Source organism: Pithys albifrons, chromosome 1, assembly GCF_047495875.1.
Source record: "Pithys albifrons albifrons isolate INPA30051 chromosome 1, PitAlb_v1, whole genome shotgun sequence".
In the NCBI taxonomy this organism is placed as follows: domain Eukaryota; kingdom Metazoa; phylum Chordata; class Aves; order Passeriformes; family Thamnophilidae; genus Pithys; species Pithys albifrons.
In genome coordinates this window covers 10622112-10640116 of record NC_092458.1, presented here as the reverse complement: position 1 = coordinate 10640116, position 18005 = coordinate 10622112, and the positions used below count along the sequence as shown (strand labels likewise).

General features: G+C 38.3%; 2 protein-coding genes across 7 annotated transcripts in view; one reads left to right on the top strand and one right to left on the bottom strand.

Annotated features, from left to right (window-relative positions):
- Positions 1-624: 624 nt before the first annotated feature.
- On the bottom strand, positions 625-6932 carry TRAPPC2 (trafficking protein particle complex subunit 2). Of its 3 annotated transcripts, XM_071560609.1 has the most exons (6): positions 6834-6894; positions 5858-5967; positions 3724-3866; positions 2864-2951; positions 1912-2027; positions 625-845 (listed from the first exon to the last, which is right to left on the bottom strand). In XM_071560609.1, exons 2-5 carry the CDS (start codon positions 5948-5950, stop codon positions 1929-1931), a joined length of 423 nt encoding a protein of 140 aa, XP_071416710.1. In that variant the 5' UTR covers positions 5951-5967; positions 6834-6894; the 3' UTR covers positions 625-845; positions 1912-1928. The 3 variants fall into 3 exon arrangements, with proteins under 3 accessions (XP_071416710.1, XP_071416628.1, XP_071416556.1); XM_071560527.1 differs by having other exon boundaries at positions 625-2027; positions 6851-6932; XM_071560455.1 differs by having other exon boundaries at positions 625-2027.
- Positions 6923-18005, top strand: part of OFD1 (OFD1 centriole and centriolar satellite protein) — a 33248-nt gene continuing 22165 nt past the window's right edge. Inside the window, exons 1-10 of one of the 4 annotated variants that reach the window (XM_071559453.1) lie at positions 6923-7146; positions 7268-7364; positions 9295-9495; positions 10255-10323; positions 10410-10437; positions 11140-11247; positions 12571-12707; positions 14765-14938; positions 16776-16882; positions 17708-17827. In XM_071559453.1, coding sequence (XP_071415554.1) covers positions 7269-7364; positions 9295-9495; positions 10255-10323; positions 10410-10437; positions 11140-11247; positions 12571-12707; positions 14765-14938; positions 16776-16882; positions 17708-17827 — 1040 coding nt within the window. In that variant the 5' untranslated portion in view covers positions 6923-7146; position 7268. Of the gene's footprint in view, positions 7365-7888; positions 7901-9294; positions 9496-10254; positions 10324-10409; positions 10438-11139; positions 11248-12570; positions 12708-14764; positions 14939-16775; positions 16883-17707; positions 17828-18005 lie in introns of those variants that run through there. The other 3 variants (XM_071559588.1, XM_071559527.1, XM_071559666.1) reach the window with 3 other exon arrangements.

The window sequence follows — 18005 nt, the reverse complement described above, 5'->3', positions numbered from 1 at the left end:
CCAAATAGACCTGACGCTGCATTTCCCATCTACAATTCCTATATATTCACAAGAAGGAGGGAAAGATGCATTGGGGGCATAAGAACAGGCACCATTTGGCTCACTGCCTTCAGAGATCAGGCAAAGAAAAAATGCTTTCACTTAACATTCTACTGCAGCAACAAATAAAGTTATAAAAAAATAGGGCACAGTTTCTGTAAGTGCTGGAAACTGTTAGCACTAATCCTCCATCTTTGCCAAACCTTTTCTTACCGCTGTGTATGTCATTATTTAACTTGGGTATCTCCTCAGTGAATCTTAACATAGTATTTTCCCAACCATTGTGCTACTGAGGAGGAGGAGGCAGAAAACAGCTGCACCTTAACACATCCTTATCGTATAAGCAAGAATGCTTTACCTCAGGTGTGTTTCTCTTGGTTTCACGTATACAGAAAAAAAATAAAAATCAGTTAATTTATATGGAATTACATGATGTTATTGAATTGCTGTATAATGCAGGTTGTATGAAATAACATTGCAAAGACAAGTATTCCCATCTGCACCCACCACCCCATCAGGTAGTGTTACTGAGGTTATCTAGTTTTCTTCTAAATCACTTTAAGTATACTCAACGTGCATCCATACTGCATCATTCCATGTTTTATTTAAGGTAAGTATTGCAATCATTGTATCATGTTCTGTTTTCTTATGGAATATTTTACAGTGACAGTGTAGCAGTAAACATAGAAATAATGTCTGACTATACATTTATAGCACTTACACATGTGGTCCCTTTCATTATACAGACTATGGAAAAGGTACTGAGAACACTATGCCACTTCCTTTGGAAATTACTTTTCAGACATCTAAAAAAAGAGTACAAGAAGATAGCTGATACAGATTTGCTGCAAAAAGGAACAGAATACTTAAAAGATTGTAAACCTAAACAAAACATTAGGTACAATATGCCAAATGACCAATTTAAAAATTGTTGGTTTGGAATGATGGCAAGTTTTGCAGAAGGGTCTCTAACACATTTTACAATGGAATAGGAGCCAGACAGGCCAACTACTGCCCTTTTGAAACATCAACAAATAGAATTTCATGAATCAAAGCTCCTACTCTAAATACAATTGCAAAAACAAAGTTTCAGGACTTGAAAAATAAGGGAAAGAAGTGGGTTTAAACATGTAAATTTAGTTTGGGGTTTTTTGTGTGTGAATTAGAATTAATGTCAGGGCAGACATGGCTGTTCTGGTCTACTTCATTAATTTCATTGATGCAGCACTGCAGCTAAGTATGTATTGCATTAAACATATGGTAAATTTGAAATAAGTTTTTCCACTTCTGGGTTTTTTCTCAAAGCTTCTTGAAATACTGGAGACAGAACCTTTCTGATCTGTCCTCTTTTCTTTTTATTGAGCACTTCATATACATACAATTACACATTAATAAATAGAGACCTGATTTACTATCAGAGTGAAAGGTTGGTCTGGTTAGTCTGCAGAGTAAGTTCTCTAGCAAAGGAACGCAAGTAGGAAAGTTTATAACAAAGTTAACCACTTAGGCCAAACAGTCAAGAATTCCCTTTTGCTCATATTAAATCAGATGGCTGGAGACATCTTTTGTATTTAGATCTGATTTCTATCCACCCTGTGTAGGAGGCTTACACTTTGCATAGCCATTGACACCCAATGTCTCAGTTTGTACCTCTGCAGCCTCTGACATTTTAAAACTTTGTTTCAAACCACATAAAAGGAAACTTAAGATACACCTTAACCAGAGAAGCTTGGCTGATCTTATCTGTATTGGCAAAACCAAAAAGCTCCTTCAGCATCCATCTGCCAGTCTTCAGAAGATGAGTATCAAACATACAGAAAACTAACCAGAAGAATAATAGTTCATACAGGGAAGTATGGAAAAAGCACTCACTCAGCAAATTTATTTATTCAGCTTAAAAGGTGTTTCTTCCCAAGGAACTGGACTTTCCTTTCAAAGGCAGTAGATCGAATAGGAGAATTGAGTTCATAAAATGGATTCATTGCAAACTGGGGAAAGAAATAAAACTCATCAATAAGCACAACTCCCAGCCCTGGAAAATGTCATTTTCGGTGACGTCTACTACTAGCTTTCAGCCTATTTAGTGCCATTGAGAGCACAGAACTGAACAATCCTTGCTTTCCAGGCCCTTTTTCTCCCTATATATGTGCAGAGTCATCCCTTAGCACCATCTCCTAAGAACAAATCCATCATTACACCAGCTGAAATTTATGTTTTGGAAATTAGCATCATTTGCCTGCAGGAAGCCAAGATGGTGATGCTTCCCATGACACTTTGACATTACCCCATCTAGTGGAAATAATGCTGAGATGTGAGAACAAGGTGTTTTGGGAGCGAAGCACTGCCACCAGGCTTGGTACAACAGTCCTTTCCTTTTAGCATCACAAGAAGTTGCCCCACAACTTCTCTGTTGCCCAGTGAAGCTGTGGATGCCCTGTCCCTGGAAGTGTTTGAGGTCAGGTTGAATGGGTCTTTGAGAAACCTGGTCGTGTGGAAGGTGTCCCTACCTGTGGCAGGGGCGTTGGAATGAGATGATCTTTAAGGTCACTTGCAAAACAAACCATTCTATTCTATGAAAGACCTCTAGACTACAATGAAGGGTAAGTTCTGAAAGAGCACAGTTTATAACAATTTAGAAAAATCTGTTCTGTTTAATGCAAAACAGATTTTGTGTGAGACATTACCAACTCTGGCTGAGGTGGACAGGTGATTCTCCACTTCCACAGGCCCCCATGAGACAACATGCTAAAACAGGTATGCCTGAGCATGTACAGCAGAACATGCTTAAAATACTGCAGTAAAACCATAAGAAGTGGGTTCTTACCTTTATATACAACTCATATACATCATTAAAAAAGTTCTTAATTCCATCTTCTAGCCTGACATCATGAAGCATTATAAATCTCATATGTACAGCAATTAAGGAAAACAAAGCTTTCAAGAAGAAAAGAGATGTAACATATCCTGAGATAAGCATTCAGACATAATTCTGCATATACTTAAAATGTTTAGCTGTACATGAAAATGAAATGGCAGTGACTTGTAGGAGGAAGCATTTGAAGAAGTAACTGAAGCACCAACACTTAAAAAGCATTACCTTTGTATTTTAAAATTCTCCTATGTGAAAATAATCAAATCTCTTCAGAGTTGTTCTTTTTGAAACTAAGTAATTCTGAATGTGGATGATGCTCTCTGCACCTCTGACATATCCCTAATATTAAAATGACATTCAGTGTTACTTGCTATCTAACAAATGTTTCACAACAAACATTCCTAGGATGACCTGCACATAAGATCAAACCTTGACACTACCTGTTCACAGCTGGTGTGATGGACACCAAGCATGTTCATCCCCACTTCTCCTCTCTGGCATGATCAAAGGGGTGGGAACAGAGAATGATATAAGCTTGCTCAGACCCTCTCATACTTCTTTCCTCTACTCCATCTGAGCTCCGTATTTCATTAGACTATTTCAGCTCCAGAAGTAAAAATCCACCTTTCCAATTGTTCCCAGTTTTAAACAGCTGCTGTGCATCCCAACACAGCTCTTCCTGAAGTTGGCGACTCTAATAATAATAGATAAATAGATAGATAAATAAATAGATAAATCTGTTCCAAACTCATTTTTCTGGCAAAAGGCTTTTCCTATAAAAATACAAGGAAAGAGAATAGGGAAGGATATGTCCAGCTGTGACAAAAGCAGAAACAAACCATTCATTAAACTTGTCCACAGTCTTCAAATACATGTTGTTAGAAAGCCACATGTTCTCATCTACTAGGTCAAGAGCAGCATGGGCAATGAACTGGTTGAGGTGACGATGATCATCCTAATGCATTCCCAGAAGACAGAGAATTAGTAATTCAGTGAAAGGACTGAAACATAAACAATAATTTGCTTGATTGCTAAACAAACAGTGCTCAAGTTACATAAAGTTACGTATACCCTCCTTTTCTGCCACATGTGCCATCTTGTAATTACATGAAACTAGCAGGTATTGTCATGATACTCAGTTTCAAGGGAGAAGAATGGTTATAGTAACATCACAAAAGCACTGGTCATCACAAAACCAGTCTTGAGAGCAGCAAAACCAATAAAGCCTATATTTATTGCTCAGGAATGAATTCAAGCATGAACACTTTAGTTTACCAATGGGCAAACTCTCACTGCTAACTCATTCCACAAGAGAGGCCCTGGTATGTCTTTTTCTCTTCTTTCCAGACACCTTTTTTTTTTTAAATTTACACCAATGTAGCAGGTTTTGGACTTTAAAATTTCTGTCACATTTGGTAGAAACTGAACAATAGGTTACAAGGTGTAAAATCTGAGGGACGGATATGGGGAAAGCAGAGAAATACAGAGGACAGGTGTACAGGTGTACTGATAACATCTCCTAAGAATTCTGTTCTTTTCATGTTATTTACCTAGAAACAGGATTATTGTTTTGGGGTCTTTTTGGTAAAACATAGTATTAAATATATGCTTAGAGATGTAAATTGCATCTCTTCCTATAATAAATGTGGATGGTCTTCAGGAGAGCGATCAGAGTTTGGCTCTAAGAGCTGTGTAGGCAAAGAGCTGTTTACTTTGTAAATGGCCTAGAACACCAGAGGACATCTTCCAGGAAGACATCCAGAAGAAACAAGTAGTCTTGCACTGTCTCTCATAGTACAGGGATGTGGTTACTGCCATTCTCATGTCTGTTTTTCCCACAGATCAGGTGTGGCTCAGTCCATTAACAACTTTGCATGTTCCATTAAACCATACTGAGGAAGAGACTAAGTAGTGAAGTGAAAGGGGAAAAAACTTCTGCTGATTTACAACATACATTATGCAAACCTCTTGCTAAAGGGCTGTGCATTGGCACTGAATTCACCCTGCACGTCTCAGAAACAGGAATAACAGTTGCCAAAACATATCAATGCCTACTTGTTCTCCTTGAGTGCACATCAAGTGTAAATTCTCTCTTAGGACAAAATTTAGTACTCCAACTTCAGACACAAAGCTTACCTGAGCCAAGTTATTTCCATTAGCAGAGTGCAGAAAATTAATTTTTCCACAATCTGACACATTCTCCCACTAAGTCTTGTCCGAGTAGCCTTATTTATGATATTTTATGGGACACCAGATCAAAATACAGATGGTGCTATGCAGTTCAAGTCAGTGACAGCACACACTTCCATTTTTGGATACACTCATAGATCCACGTAGTTTCATTCTGAAGTCTATTTTTCATTTGATGTAATATCACTATAGATAGATTTGTTCTTTTCCCACTGGAAACACTACTCCTTGAGTAGTCTTACATTTCTCACATTTTCGTGGTATTTGTCAATATAAGTTTTAAGCTTTTCTTACTTAAAAGCCAGTATAACTAGTGAAGATGATTAAAAAAATAAGATATTTTATAGCATAAAAAATGGAGCTTTCAGTTTAATGTTCCTTAACCTTAATACTGTATACAAATGTCTTAAAAGTAAGTAGCATTAAAGAATGAACAGCTATTATAAAACCTCTACACACTAAAAGAAATTACCAAAGCATAACTAGGATATATATTCTATAACACACAGCAGCAAATATTAAGGAAGATGTGTTTTATGAAGATCTAGTATGATCTCGCAAAGATTTTTTTAAGAGACTTGAGAACTCCAGAGTTCTACTCCCTCCAACAAAATTCCTGTTAAAAAAACCCCAAACAGAAACAGTAGATACTACTTCTAATAACATGCTAGTTGTGCTTTTAGTACACTGTAAATTATAAAAGAAAATGCATTGTAATTACATCATAGGAATGGCACAGGGTTAAAAGATACACACCTTAGACTCAACTTTTCCAGGAGGCAGAAATTCCATTTCAAATACAGGATTATCATGATGACCAACTATCACGAAGTAGAAACTTCCAGACATCCTTCAAAATAGCAATCCTTATAAAAAAAGACAGACATGCTGATGAGTGTGTATACAAACATAACCTATATACAAACTCTGAGTCCACGTAGTGCTCCTAAAAATTAGCCATTCTGCTTCTTGTTCATATTTACCAGAGGCTGGAAAGAGACAAACACTTAGGTATGCACATCAGGAGCAGGGAGCCAGCAGTGCCAGCTACTGGGACATGAGGCACCAGGCTGAGGCTGATGCATAAAGTTCCCCATAAACATGAGGAAGAAGTTCTTTACTGTGCAGGTGACCGTGCACTGAAGATTGCCCAGAAAGGGTGTGGAGTCTCCCTCTCTGGAGATACTCAGGCACGCTCTGGATGCAATCCTGTGCCATATCCTCTGGGATGACTCTGCGTGAGCAGGGAGGTTGGATCAAGAGACCCACTGTGCTCCCTTCCAACCTCACCCGTTCTGGGGTGTGGGGGGGAAATATCCTTAGAAAGCTGAACATGTCCTGGAAGTGCAGCTTCTTACGGGCACCTCCAAGTGCCTCCTGCACCGCCCGCTGGTGATTTACAGCGCCCGCGGCCCCCTCGGATGAGTAACGCGGGGCACCCGCCCCCGAGGCGCCTCCTGTCCCTGTCCCTGTCCCTGCCCGTTCCCCGTCCCGGGCAGCAGAACGGGGCAGGGCCGCCGTGCTCCCTCGCACACAGCTGCCGATGGACAGCCCCTCTGCCCGGCCCTGGGCACTGTACAGTCACCCGGGAGGGCCGAACCGCCCGCCGCGTCCCCAGGGGAAGGGGCGGCCGCCGTGGGGCTGCCACCGCCGGGGTGGGCGCGGTAAGGCGGGGAAGGGAGGAGCGGAGGGAGGAGGGGAAGGAGAAGGAGCCCGGCTCGCAGGGTCCCACCTGGGCCCGCCGCTCACCCGCGCCTCGCCGCCCGCCCTACCCGCGGCCCCCGGAAGCGCCGCACTCCGCCCGCCCCATCCGGCGCCGCCGTGACGGCACCGCGGCCGCGCCGGCACCGGCACCGCCGCCCGGGCCCGAGCCCCGAGTCCGGCCCCGAGCCCCGGGCCCCGCTCCCTGACTCCGGTCCCGCTCCCTGGGCCCGCTCCCCGAGTCCAGCTCCGTTCCCCGAGTCCAGGCCCACTCCCCGAATCCGGCCCCGCCCCTTGGTCCCGTTCCCCGGGCCCGGCCTCGCTCCCCGGCGCCCTCCGTGTGGGTAGGCGGAGGCGGGCCCGGGGGAGGCCGGGGCAGGTCGGGCTCTCTCTCGGCGTCTCGCTGTCCGTGGGCCGAGCTGGGAGTCGGTAATGCCCGTTTTTCCCCCCGGTGTTTTTGGGCAGGATGGCTTCGGTTGGAAGGGAGGCGCTGTCCCAGGAGGAGCTCCGGAAAAGGCTGTATCAGACCTTTAAGAGCCGAGGCGTGCTGGACACCCTGAAGGTGTGCTTTGTGTGCAGGTGCTGCCCGTGATCCGCTGTGCTCCCTAATGCCGAGAGCAGTGACAGCTACGCCGAATACAAGTGTCTCACTCTCAGCTCAGTTGGTTGAAACTTGGTTGTAATAATGCCAAGGTCATGGGTTCAATCCCCTGTGTGGGCCATTGACTTGAGAGTTGGACTCGATGATCCTTGTGGGTCCCTTCCAACTCAGGGTAGTCTGTGATTCTGTATATGCCAATCCTTTGATTTTTTGCCACAACTTAATTAGTATTCGGCTTTTGCTTTTTTTCCCTTCTTTATTTTTTCCTTTTTTTTTTTTTTTTGTATTACAGATACGAGGTTCTTCCTAAACAGAATTCCTTTTCATTATGCATTAACCTCCGAGTCTTTTTGGGGAAGGTTAAAAACCTAGATTAAGTATTTGAAAATATCCGTGTTTGAGAAAAAAAATCAAGCATGGAAGAGAACAATAAATAAGAATACAAGCTTGGAAGGGATCTCTCTTAGGTCACAGAGTCTGTTTATTACCTACTATAAGTAAGCATGTTATATGAAATTCTAAAATACTCCATTTCTGTTTTAAAACTATTTGAGCTGGTTTTCTCCATGCCTGTTCATTCAGGAATGTCATAGGAAAAAAGAAAATCAAAATCAGTATTTTAAGAATATAATTGATAATCCCTATGGCCAAGAATTTCCTGTTCAGGATATTTGTTTCTGTCTTATTGATTTCCATACCAAGCTTGCAATGCTTGAATCATTTCTTGTCTGACTTAATTAATAGTCTGTCAGGTGACTCTCTATTTAAATCCATTTTCCTGCTTTGTTTCCCTTGTCTAGAAAGTTATTCTGTCTTCCTTTTCCACCTAGGGATGGGGTTTTAGCTTTGTGTTTTCCACTTGCACTTTTTCATAAGGTACATATGAGGTTGCTGTTCTTGGTTATTTTTGGCATATCACCTCTGTTGGTTGAAACTGGACAAGTTCAGAATTTAATAAGGAAAACAGTTTTCTTGGTTTGTCTTTGAGTGTTGGACTCGATGATCCTTCTGGGTCCCTTCCAACTGAAAAATATTCTATAATTCTGTTGTCATCTTAATTTCTCACAAAACCCATGCTAAAATATCAAACTAGTCTGATGATCTGGCTTTGTTAAGTTTTGATAAGTATTTTGTGCCATTTTTGATAACACACTGCTGCTTTTTTCAGTTGTGTCACTGTTGCATACCTGCCGCTCAAAGCTTGAAATTCTGTTTTTGTCATGATCTTTTAGTATGCAATAAACAATTTGTATAACTGTATAATGAAAATTATTATTTCTTCCTTTTAAAGGAAGGAGATTTTATGATTTTTATGTTATCTTTTTTCTCTATTGTAACTCATAGAATGCAAATAAATACTGAAAAAATGCCATTTAATTGTTAGTAGTGCCTCTAGGCTTTTTTGGTTAATACCCTTTTGCTTCCCTACAAAATAATATTAAAGACATTAAATTTTCTGTTTATTTTCCCATCTTCTTTTGTGATGGCATCAGCATCTTCTTGATATGAGGGTTCCAGGTACACCTGAAATTGAGGCCATGTCAGGCAGTCTTTTTCTAAGCCGGGGGAAGGAGAAAAGGAAAGCAGTGATTGGAAAATGAAGCTGGTGATACTAGGGTTGTGTTTATGTGAGCTCTAGACTGAGAACAATACTTGTTTTCAGTCCTACATTTGATACATCTTGAGGGAAAGTCAAAGATCACTGTATCCACCATTAGAACGTTTTGAAGAAAGGCACAGTGTCCCAAGTGCACTTCCAGAATTTGCCAAAATCAGTCTGCCCTGTTCTGTAGGTTGTGGAAGTAAAATGAGGCTCCCCATGGATTTTAAAAAATTAAAATTCTCATCCAGTAACATGTAAACTGAGAATACAGTGTTTTTTCTGTGTCAGACACAGCTCCGAAACCAGCTAATCCATGAATTAATGCACCCAATTTTGAGTGGAGAGCTTCGGCCGCAGACCGTTCCAAGTGATGACAGTTCACTTCTGGTCACTGCTTCCAACACTCTGGTGGCAGATCATCTCCAGAGATGTGGCTACGAGTACTCACTTTCTGTTTTCTTTCCAGAAAGTGGATTGGAGAAGAAGAAGGTAAGTTCAGTAATTTACCTCTTCCATGATGTCGAAGAGCTTTGCTTTGTGGCAGTTGTTATATTCCAACAATGGAAAAAAATGTGATAGAGAAATATGAACACAAATAGCTTCTGAGGATCTCCATAAAACATTTCATTATTCAGGGCCATTTTCATGAATACTTGGAATTGGCAATAAGGTAGTGGTGCTGTTCTGGAAAGTTGTAGCTACAATCTGTCTGTGTGGTGGGGAACTGATCCTGATAAAAGCTTGTTTGGCCATTCAGTTCCCTGAAACTGTGGTACCTGCTCAGTTCAAGCTGTTCTAACCCAAAGTGTGTCTGAAAAGGGCAGTCCTTACCTTTTCTTCGTTTCTTCTCTGTAAATGTGTGATAGGGTGAAGTTGTTCTAACTGAAAATTGATTTGATGACCTGATGAGTAGTTGTCGTCATTTGGGTTAGTTAGCTCATCTGATTTGTGTGATCAATCAAGAGAAGAAGCAAGGAAAGCAGCAAGACCATGTGTAGAGGGTGGGGAGGAAACAAAGTATCTCTTTTCACAGCTTCTGCTGATTGTAAAGCTACATACTGGCTGCCGTATGTCTTACCTAATGGAGATAAGGAAATGTATGAGGACAGCAGGTCTCTGAAAATGATTTTACAACACAATAAATCTTTCATGAATAGAAAACATTCTACAGCTGTAAAATAGGGCCTGTTACAGATTTGAAATCATTTAAAATTTGTTAACCTTTTCTAACTGATCTTTTCCCCAAAGCTGTGGACTATGCAAGATCTTCTTCACTTAATGAGGATCAATCCAAAATCCAGTCTTTACAAGTCACTGGTAAAGTTATCTTGATTTTGAAAATAATCTTAAATTACAGTGATGATGAAAATAGACTGGCTAAAATTTCTTGGTTTTTCTTGCAGGCTTCGGGAACCCAGAAGGAAAATAAAGGTACAAGATGTTTATCCATGATGCAGATAAGGATAATTGTGTTAGCTTTATTTTTGTTAAGATATGAGCAATAAAAATTCAGATTTCTTGAGTGGATGTTGGTATTGAATAATGTGGATTCGGTCAGATTTTGAAGCTTGCGGTACACCAGGATGATGAATGTTATATGTCAGGATTATCCAACTCCTATTTGTGGTGTGGATTTAGTGTTAGCATTCCCTTACAAAATAGAAATGACTTGAATACTAGAAATATGAGAAAAATCTGTAATCAGGTATTAAATATAATGCTCTTTGGAATCTTTTCACACTAACTTTGCCAAACTCAGATTTTGGGTTGTTTATAATATTGTATTAGCTGTGCTTATATACAAGTAGCTTGATCTTCAAAAATCCCTGTTTCCTAAAGGCTTCATAATTAAGTAGTAATAATCTTCACTCTCAACTGACCTTGGAAGTCAAAGAAACAGAGACATGGATGGGAGAAAAAGTTGAAAAAGAGCAGCTTTGCTGAATGAGATGGACTGGATTATGCTTATAATAAAACTGCAATAGTTTACGAATATTGATTTTTAATTAAATACTTGTTCTTTCTGTAAATCAAATAGGTTTTCTTGTACATTAAAAATGGCTTTGTTAATTACAGGCTCAAAGTCAGTTCGGTTATGAAATCAGAACTAATTAATCTATTGGATCTTGTTAGGTTTTCTTATGCAGATTTTAATCGGACTTACAGAGCATCATCTAAGTAAGGAAACTCATAACACAGAAACTCAGACAACCTCAGTGCCTCCGTACAGAGAATCTCTTGGTAAGTGCAGCCTGTGCAAATGAGTCTCCACAAATATTTTCATATTGGTAAATTGTATGGATTTGTACCAATGGTATTCTTTCATTACTTACTCAACTGCATCCTAAAGTAATAATAAGTAAAGGTCATATCTATCACTAGTATATGGAATTTCTAAATTTTCTTGTAATAATGCAAAAGTCCTGTTAAGATTTTTTTGTTGTTGTTAAATTACTCAGGTGTTTCTTAGGCATTTAGCTGTGACAGAGGGACTGTAAATGTTATGTGCTGAAATATGTTCTGGAAAGCATAATTGTAAATGTGTGCCTTACTCCTCTTTCTGTGAGTGTTTCAGTGCAAGTTAGATATAGATTGGGAGTTCTTAAATCATAGAATCATGGAATCGATTGGGTTGGAAAAGACCTTCAAGATCATCAGGTCCAACCCTTGGTCCAACTCCAGTCCATTTACCAGATCATGGCACTCAGTGCCACGTCCAAGCTCAGTTTGAAAACCTCCAGGGATGGTGAATCCACCCCCTCTCTGGGCAGCCCATTCCAATGCCTGATTACTCTGTCATATGTATGCTATTACTAATACATGAATACAAAAAAGCTAAAAGTTGCCTTCAAAAGAAAATTCTTGCCTACCCATGGAAAAGAGGATGAATGACTATGTAATACCACAAATAGTACCTAAACAGCCACATGCCCCCTTGTAGCTATATGTTGTGTGACATAAGGCAGTTACATGGCATTCCTGTGCTGCCTCTGCTTCTGTACCACACAAGTATTTCTAGGATAGGGCTATGTGGCTAAGCTGAGGAATGTCCTGCAGAGAGACAAGTTCCTACAGTCCTTGGTAAGATAACTGTTGTTGGTACAGAACAATCAAAGGTGAGCAATTCAGATCTATATAGACCCTGTGAGATTGAAAGCAGCTAAAAATAATCAAGGCCACAGCTGCTGCGAACTGGTAAAGGAGAAATCGCTCCCTCGGAGTCCTTAGCAACTCCCCACAGGTTTCTCAGGAGAACTCCTCAGGTTTCCCACACCACACCAGAGATGTTCCTGAAAATGGTCAGGATGAGTTCACCAAAACATTGGACTTGTGAGATATGGATTATTACCAATTGGGATTTGCAATTAGATGGTGTGAGGTTCAATTTAGCCAATTAAACCTGGCCTTAACCCTGTATGAACCGTGTGCAGTGTGTAATAAATGGCATTCACTTGATCACGTTGGTCTGGTGCGTGGTGTCCTTTTTCCTTCGCGTATTTATTGTTTTCTTTAAACTGAGGTGGCTGTTTTCAAATTATGATGGATATGTTGCTTTTTATATAGCCGAGAAGCTTCAGCTGATTGATGAGCAGTTTGCGGACTCTTATCCCCAGCATCAGAAATATGAATCTTTAGAAGTAAAACTTCATGAATATAGAAAAGAAATAGAGAAGCAACTTGAAGCAGAAATGCATCAAAAGGTATAACTCTGGTCTATGAATTTGAGGGAGAGATTTGTTAATTTTGACTTTGCACGCTGCAAAATTTTAATACTTAAGGGTAAATTGAAACAAAAGATCTAATAGTACAATGAGCAGAAAAGACTAAGTTAATCCAACATCACTTGGTAATTTGATGATATAATGAATATTTGGAATCTCCCTCTTTTGTTAAATGTGCACAGAATGTTAAGCTTTTTATTCTGTTGTTAATTTGTAACAAAACATTTACTTACTCTGGTTATTTTAATTTGGTAAGTTTTATTTGCTCTTTGTTTCTCTTGTTTTATGGAGAAATGTTTACTCTGCTTAGTCCTATTATTAATTTTCCTTCCAGTTATGATTTTGAAGCTTGAATTTCATTATAATGTGTAGCAACTGAGAAGTGTGAATTGCTGCTGTGTAGCTTGGCAGATAGATGAGTTAATTTTTAATACTGGTGAAAATTTGCATACTATTTCAAAGCATTGCACAGAAACACTAAAGTCATAACAGTATTGTGTATAATTTCTGTGGTTTTTTATTTCCTATAGTTGAAGAAGACAGCTCTTTTAGAGAGTATTCCTTCATTACAGGAATAAAATTAGAATTTTGTCATGTAATCCTTCAATAATCTTTGTGTCTGAAAAATGTAGCAGGGCAAATATACTACAGTTAATTTAAATATTTTTTTTCTTTTCCATAAATTTCTGTCAAGTTTATTTGGATAGAAAAAGTAACTGTAGTTTATTTAAATTATTTTTTCATTAATTTCTGTCAAGATCAATAGTTTATTGGGATATAAAAATGACAATCTAATAATCAGAATTCTTAGACACATTTTAAAGGCACTCAGCTGCATAAAAACTGTTTGAGGAAATCAATGTAGTCATATTTATTCAGTTATACAAGTAAAAGCATGCAGAATTAAAACTGCCAATGTAGTTTACCTTCATTTTTCATTTAGTCTTTATTCCCCAACTGGCTCTGTCTGTTTAGCACGTAAAACATGTTAATTTGTGTATTGTTAAGTTTGTATCAAAGGAGACTGGAGTGCTAACCAGGTATAAATCTCTTCTAAATTCAGTTGACATTACATGAATTCCTTAGCAATGTGAGGTGAATTACTGTAGTCAAATTTGTTTGTGTTGTACCATCTCACCCTTTCATTATTTTTTCATAAATTTTATGCCCAGAGACCTGAATTCCTTGATCAGACATTCTTACTGTGCTTTTTCTTCTCTCTTTAATCTTTTCTGCAGTCTCACAATTTTTCTGTCATTCTCTTTTTATTATTTTGCTCATTTTTTCCTCACAATTTTTTGTCTTGTATGGTTGCTTTCCATTTTTTTCCCCAAATTTTAATTGTAATTCTTTATAATTCCACTTGTTCTTGCATATACTGAACTTGCATAGACACACTGTAGGAAGTCAGGTTCCCTACAGTTCTTCTGTGCAGTTCCAAGATTCATACTTTCCTGTTTGCGTGCATTTACTTTTTTTCCATTGTGCTTAGAAGTCAGTGAATCAAGATTTCTCTTTCTGTAGCTCTCTTTATGTGGAGTTACACATTCTGCATTTTTTTTACATCTCTGGCACTTTTTTTTGTGTCTGGATAAATTTCTGTGGTTGCTGAGTGATGCAGAACAGATCTGCTTCTACCATTTCTAGAATCACTAGTCGAAAGTGGCTCTTTGGGAAAGGGACAAGAATACAGACAGTGTCAGAAGAGGAATAAAGGGTGTGGCCATTCCTCAATTCCAAGCAGAATGTTGCTTCTGCAGTTTGGTTTTCTTCATAGGCCTCTGTTTTGTGCTTGTTTAAAGTTAATGGTTGTGTGGTAGATCTGCTTTGGGGTGCCAGATAAACACATGAAAACTATGTGAGATGTGCAGGTGGTATGTGCTGCTAAGATAATTTGATAAAAATTGATTACTCTGATAAAAGTATAATTTCCCAGCTAGATTTTCTATATGAAATTTGAATTGTCTTAGGAGGGATTGTCTTTGTTGATTTTAAGATGGCCCTGCTTAGCCCTCTCTTCCTCCTTTATGTAAAAGCTGGAACATTTTAAGGAAGTTGAAATAGCAAAGATTAAAATGGAGGAGAAAGTGCAGACCCAGAAAGAAATCTCTGAACTGCGCCACGAGTTAGAGAGGACACATCAAGCAAAGTCTGAAGCCTTGATTTCTCGAGAAAAGAATGCTATTGAGAGGCTTCAAAAGCAACAAGAGGTAAAATTCCAAATATTTTTTCTTAATCTATTACAAAGTGATGTGAGTTGGTTATCAGGGAAAGCTTTGAATTTACTTTTGTTCTCATAAACAGGGGAATGCAATTAGCAACTGAAAAATGATTATGTTAAATATCTAAATGGAGGTGGCTGGAAAAGGAACAGTTCTGCAAGCTGGGATTGAAGGATGTAAATGTAATAAATACTTCTAAATCTGTTTAAATAATTTTGCTGTGTTCAGATAATTGGTTTTTTTTCCGTAGGAAGTTGAACATACCTTTTAGTTAAACTCTTAAGTTCATTTAACTGCTAAGAAGGACTCTAACCTAAATGGAATACATAGGCTGTATAGTACAGATATGCCATTTCTGTTTGTCTTTATATGTTGAATATTATGCATAGCCACAGTCTTTGCTGTAAGCTGGCATCTCCATTTGTTTCCTTGAACAGTTTTGTGTTGATAAGCTGCTTGTTTGGGCTGTTAACTCTTGGTGTTTTGCCAGGGTAGTAACTGTTACTACAGCACACAGTAATTTGAATGTAGTTCCCAATTGCTTATCTCAGTCTCTATTAACTCCCAGTGTCTGAGAGAATAGTTTGTTTGCTCTTCTGTTGCCTGTTTGCCTTGCTACCCCCCTGCTGTCTCTAGTAGACCTTCGTATCCAAATAATAGTCATCCACAAATGCTAATCATATTTTTGCTTTGGTGTGGTGGTTTTGTGGTTTTGTGATATTTTTTTTTCCCTGAGAATATACGGTATTGGTTAACAGAGGAGTCATACAGGTCTCTATATAGATTTCTGTATTATTATATTATTAAACATTTTGTCACTAAGCCATGAATTTATTTCATGGTTATCTTCTTAGAAGCTTAGGAAAAAAACCCATTTATTTTATGGTATTAGTCTTTTTTTGTGGGTGTGAAATTAATTCAGTAATTAAAACCCCCATGACCAATAACTAGAGTAATATAGATGTCAAGTATTGTGTATGAATATTTAATGTCTTGTCAGCTTCTGCACTCACGGAGTATTGTATGTCTCATTTACCTGGGGATTTTTTTGACAGAGTTTAAGTGTGTTTACATTAAAGGTGTCAGATCATTTAAACCTTTGCTGTGATAACTTTGTGTCCAGGAAATGTGGCTTGAGAAACTACTCTACTTTTTTTTTTTTACCAGGAACAGCAAGTGAATCTTTCAGCACTGTGAAATGCACATGGCTTTCAAACTTGTTTTAACCACCTGTACGGCAAAATTAAAATTTTCTTCTTAGCCATTTATTATTTCTTTGGAAAGAAATAATGTCTTTTGTGCTTACAGATAAGACAGGCCATTTTTATTAATAGGAAGTTATGTGACTTTTGGTATTAACGTATTCATTACTTGGAAAATCCCTTTTACAATTTGTTTGAGTTCTGTAAGTTAAACTGCAAAAGTTTGAAGGCTATTGGTTTACTCAGTTTCAATTTTAAATCAAATTTTATCACAGGGATTTTGTATTCAGTTTTTCAATTATGTTTTTGTGAAAACACAACTATTTTTTATTAAAAAGTCAAGCGTTTGAACATATTTATTCTGTAATTTTTAAAACAATATTTCCTTTTACATAAGTTTTAATCAGTGCTATTTCTTAACATTTTTATTCAGCCTAAAAGTAGAAAAAGAATACAAAAAGGTATATACAATTGATTCTGGATGTTATTTCAAATTATGACTGTAATTAATATTTATGGGAGTAAGATCAGTTCCAGAAGATCCTTTTAAATTTGAGTGTGCTAAACAGTGAGTACACATATAAAGTATGAAGTAAAACTGGGGATAATATTTTGTGATTCAGATAGAAGCAAAGGAAGTGTACACTCAGAGACAAAGTCTACTGAAAGATATTGAAGCCATAAGGACCAGGGAGGCGGAACTGAAGGAAAGGATGGAGGCATTTGAAGTGTAAGTTCTGATGGATGTATGTACGATGCTAAATGATGCTGTTGTCCTTTCTCTGGAGAGCTTGCTCCAGGATGTTTCTGCTTCTATGACATTGAAGTAGATTATATATCCCAGAAGTTACATTTTGAGCAGTATAGTGTATTGTTTCTATTAGCAGGATACCCCATTCAAAAGATGTGTTTTGTATTTTTTTCTATTCCATCTCATCCAACCAAAACAGTTCAGCATTGCTTTGGGGACAAAGAAGCAGATGTTTGTTTTGAAGTACTTAAATTTAAAAGAAACCAACCCCCAAAGAAACAACACAAAATGTAACCCTAACACTCAGAAGGCACATATATGATGTTTTGCCTCATTAGTCCTATATTTTGGGGATGGAGGTTTTTTATTTGCCCTTACTAAGATCAGTTGTCTTTAGTTAAATAAAAAAAATAGCTAAACAATTTCTGGGCAAATGGTTGTGAGCAAACCAAGTATCCTTCTAACAAAACCTTGGGGTTTTTTATCAACCCAGCAGAGGGTGCTGATAGAATAGCCTGCTCAGCATTCTCCTATGAAGTGTTTCTGGTGTGGAGAACTGAGCCAGGTTAACCTGGAATTGCTGCATAATTGTTTAGTACTGGATTTTAAATAGGGCAATTTAGTTTGTGTCACATCTCCTTGTTCTTAATGAACTACAATGACCGAGTCTGATGATAATTTCAAATTGCTACAGTACTCCAAGCAAGCATGTTACCCTTTGATGTCTATAAATGTTATTGTAGAAAAAAACCAAAGTTTTGACTTTATAACTGGTCATTGTCTGTATATTTATGGATATTTCAGCACTCAGAAAATTCAGGAAGAGAAAAATAAAGCTATTGATGATGCACTTCGGCGTCGGGAGGTTGCTGTGAAGAACATAGAGGAAACATACGACCAAAAGCTGAAGACAGAACTCTTAAAGTAAATTTTTCTTTTTTCTCTAGTAGGACGCATGCAACTTCCTAGGAAAACAGAATACTAAATTGTATAGAATTTCTTTTGTAAAGCATAACAAAGGAAGGACTTTGAAAATGTACACTTGGGTTTTTGTCAGCTTGAATTCTTTACATTATTGCTTAGCTCTTAGTAAGAGAAAACC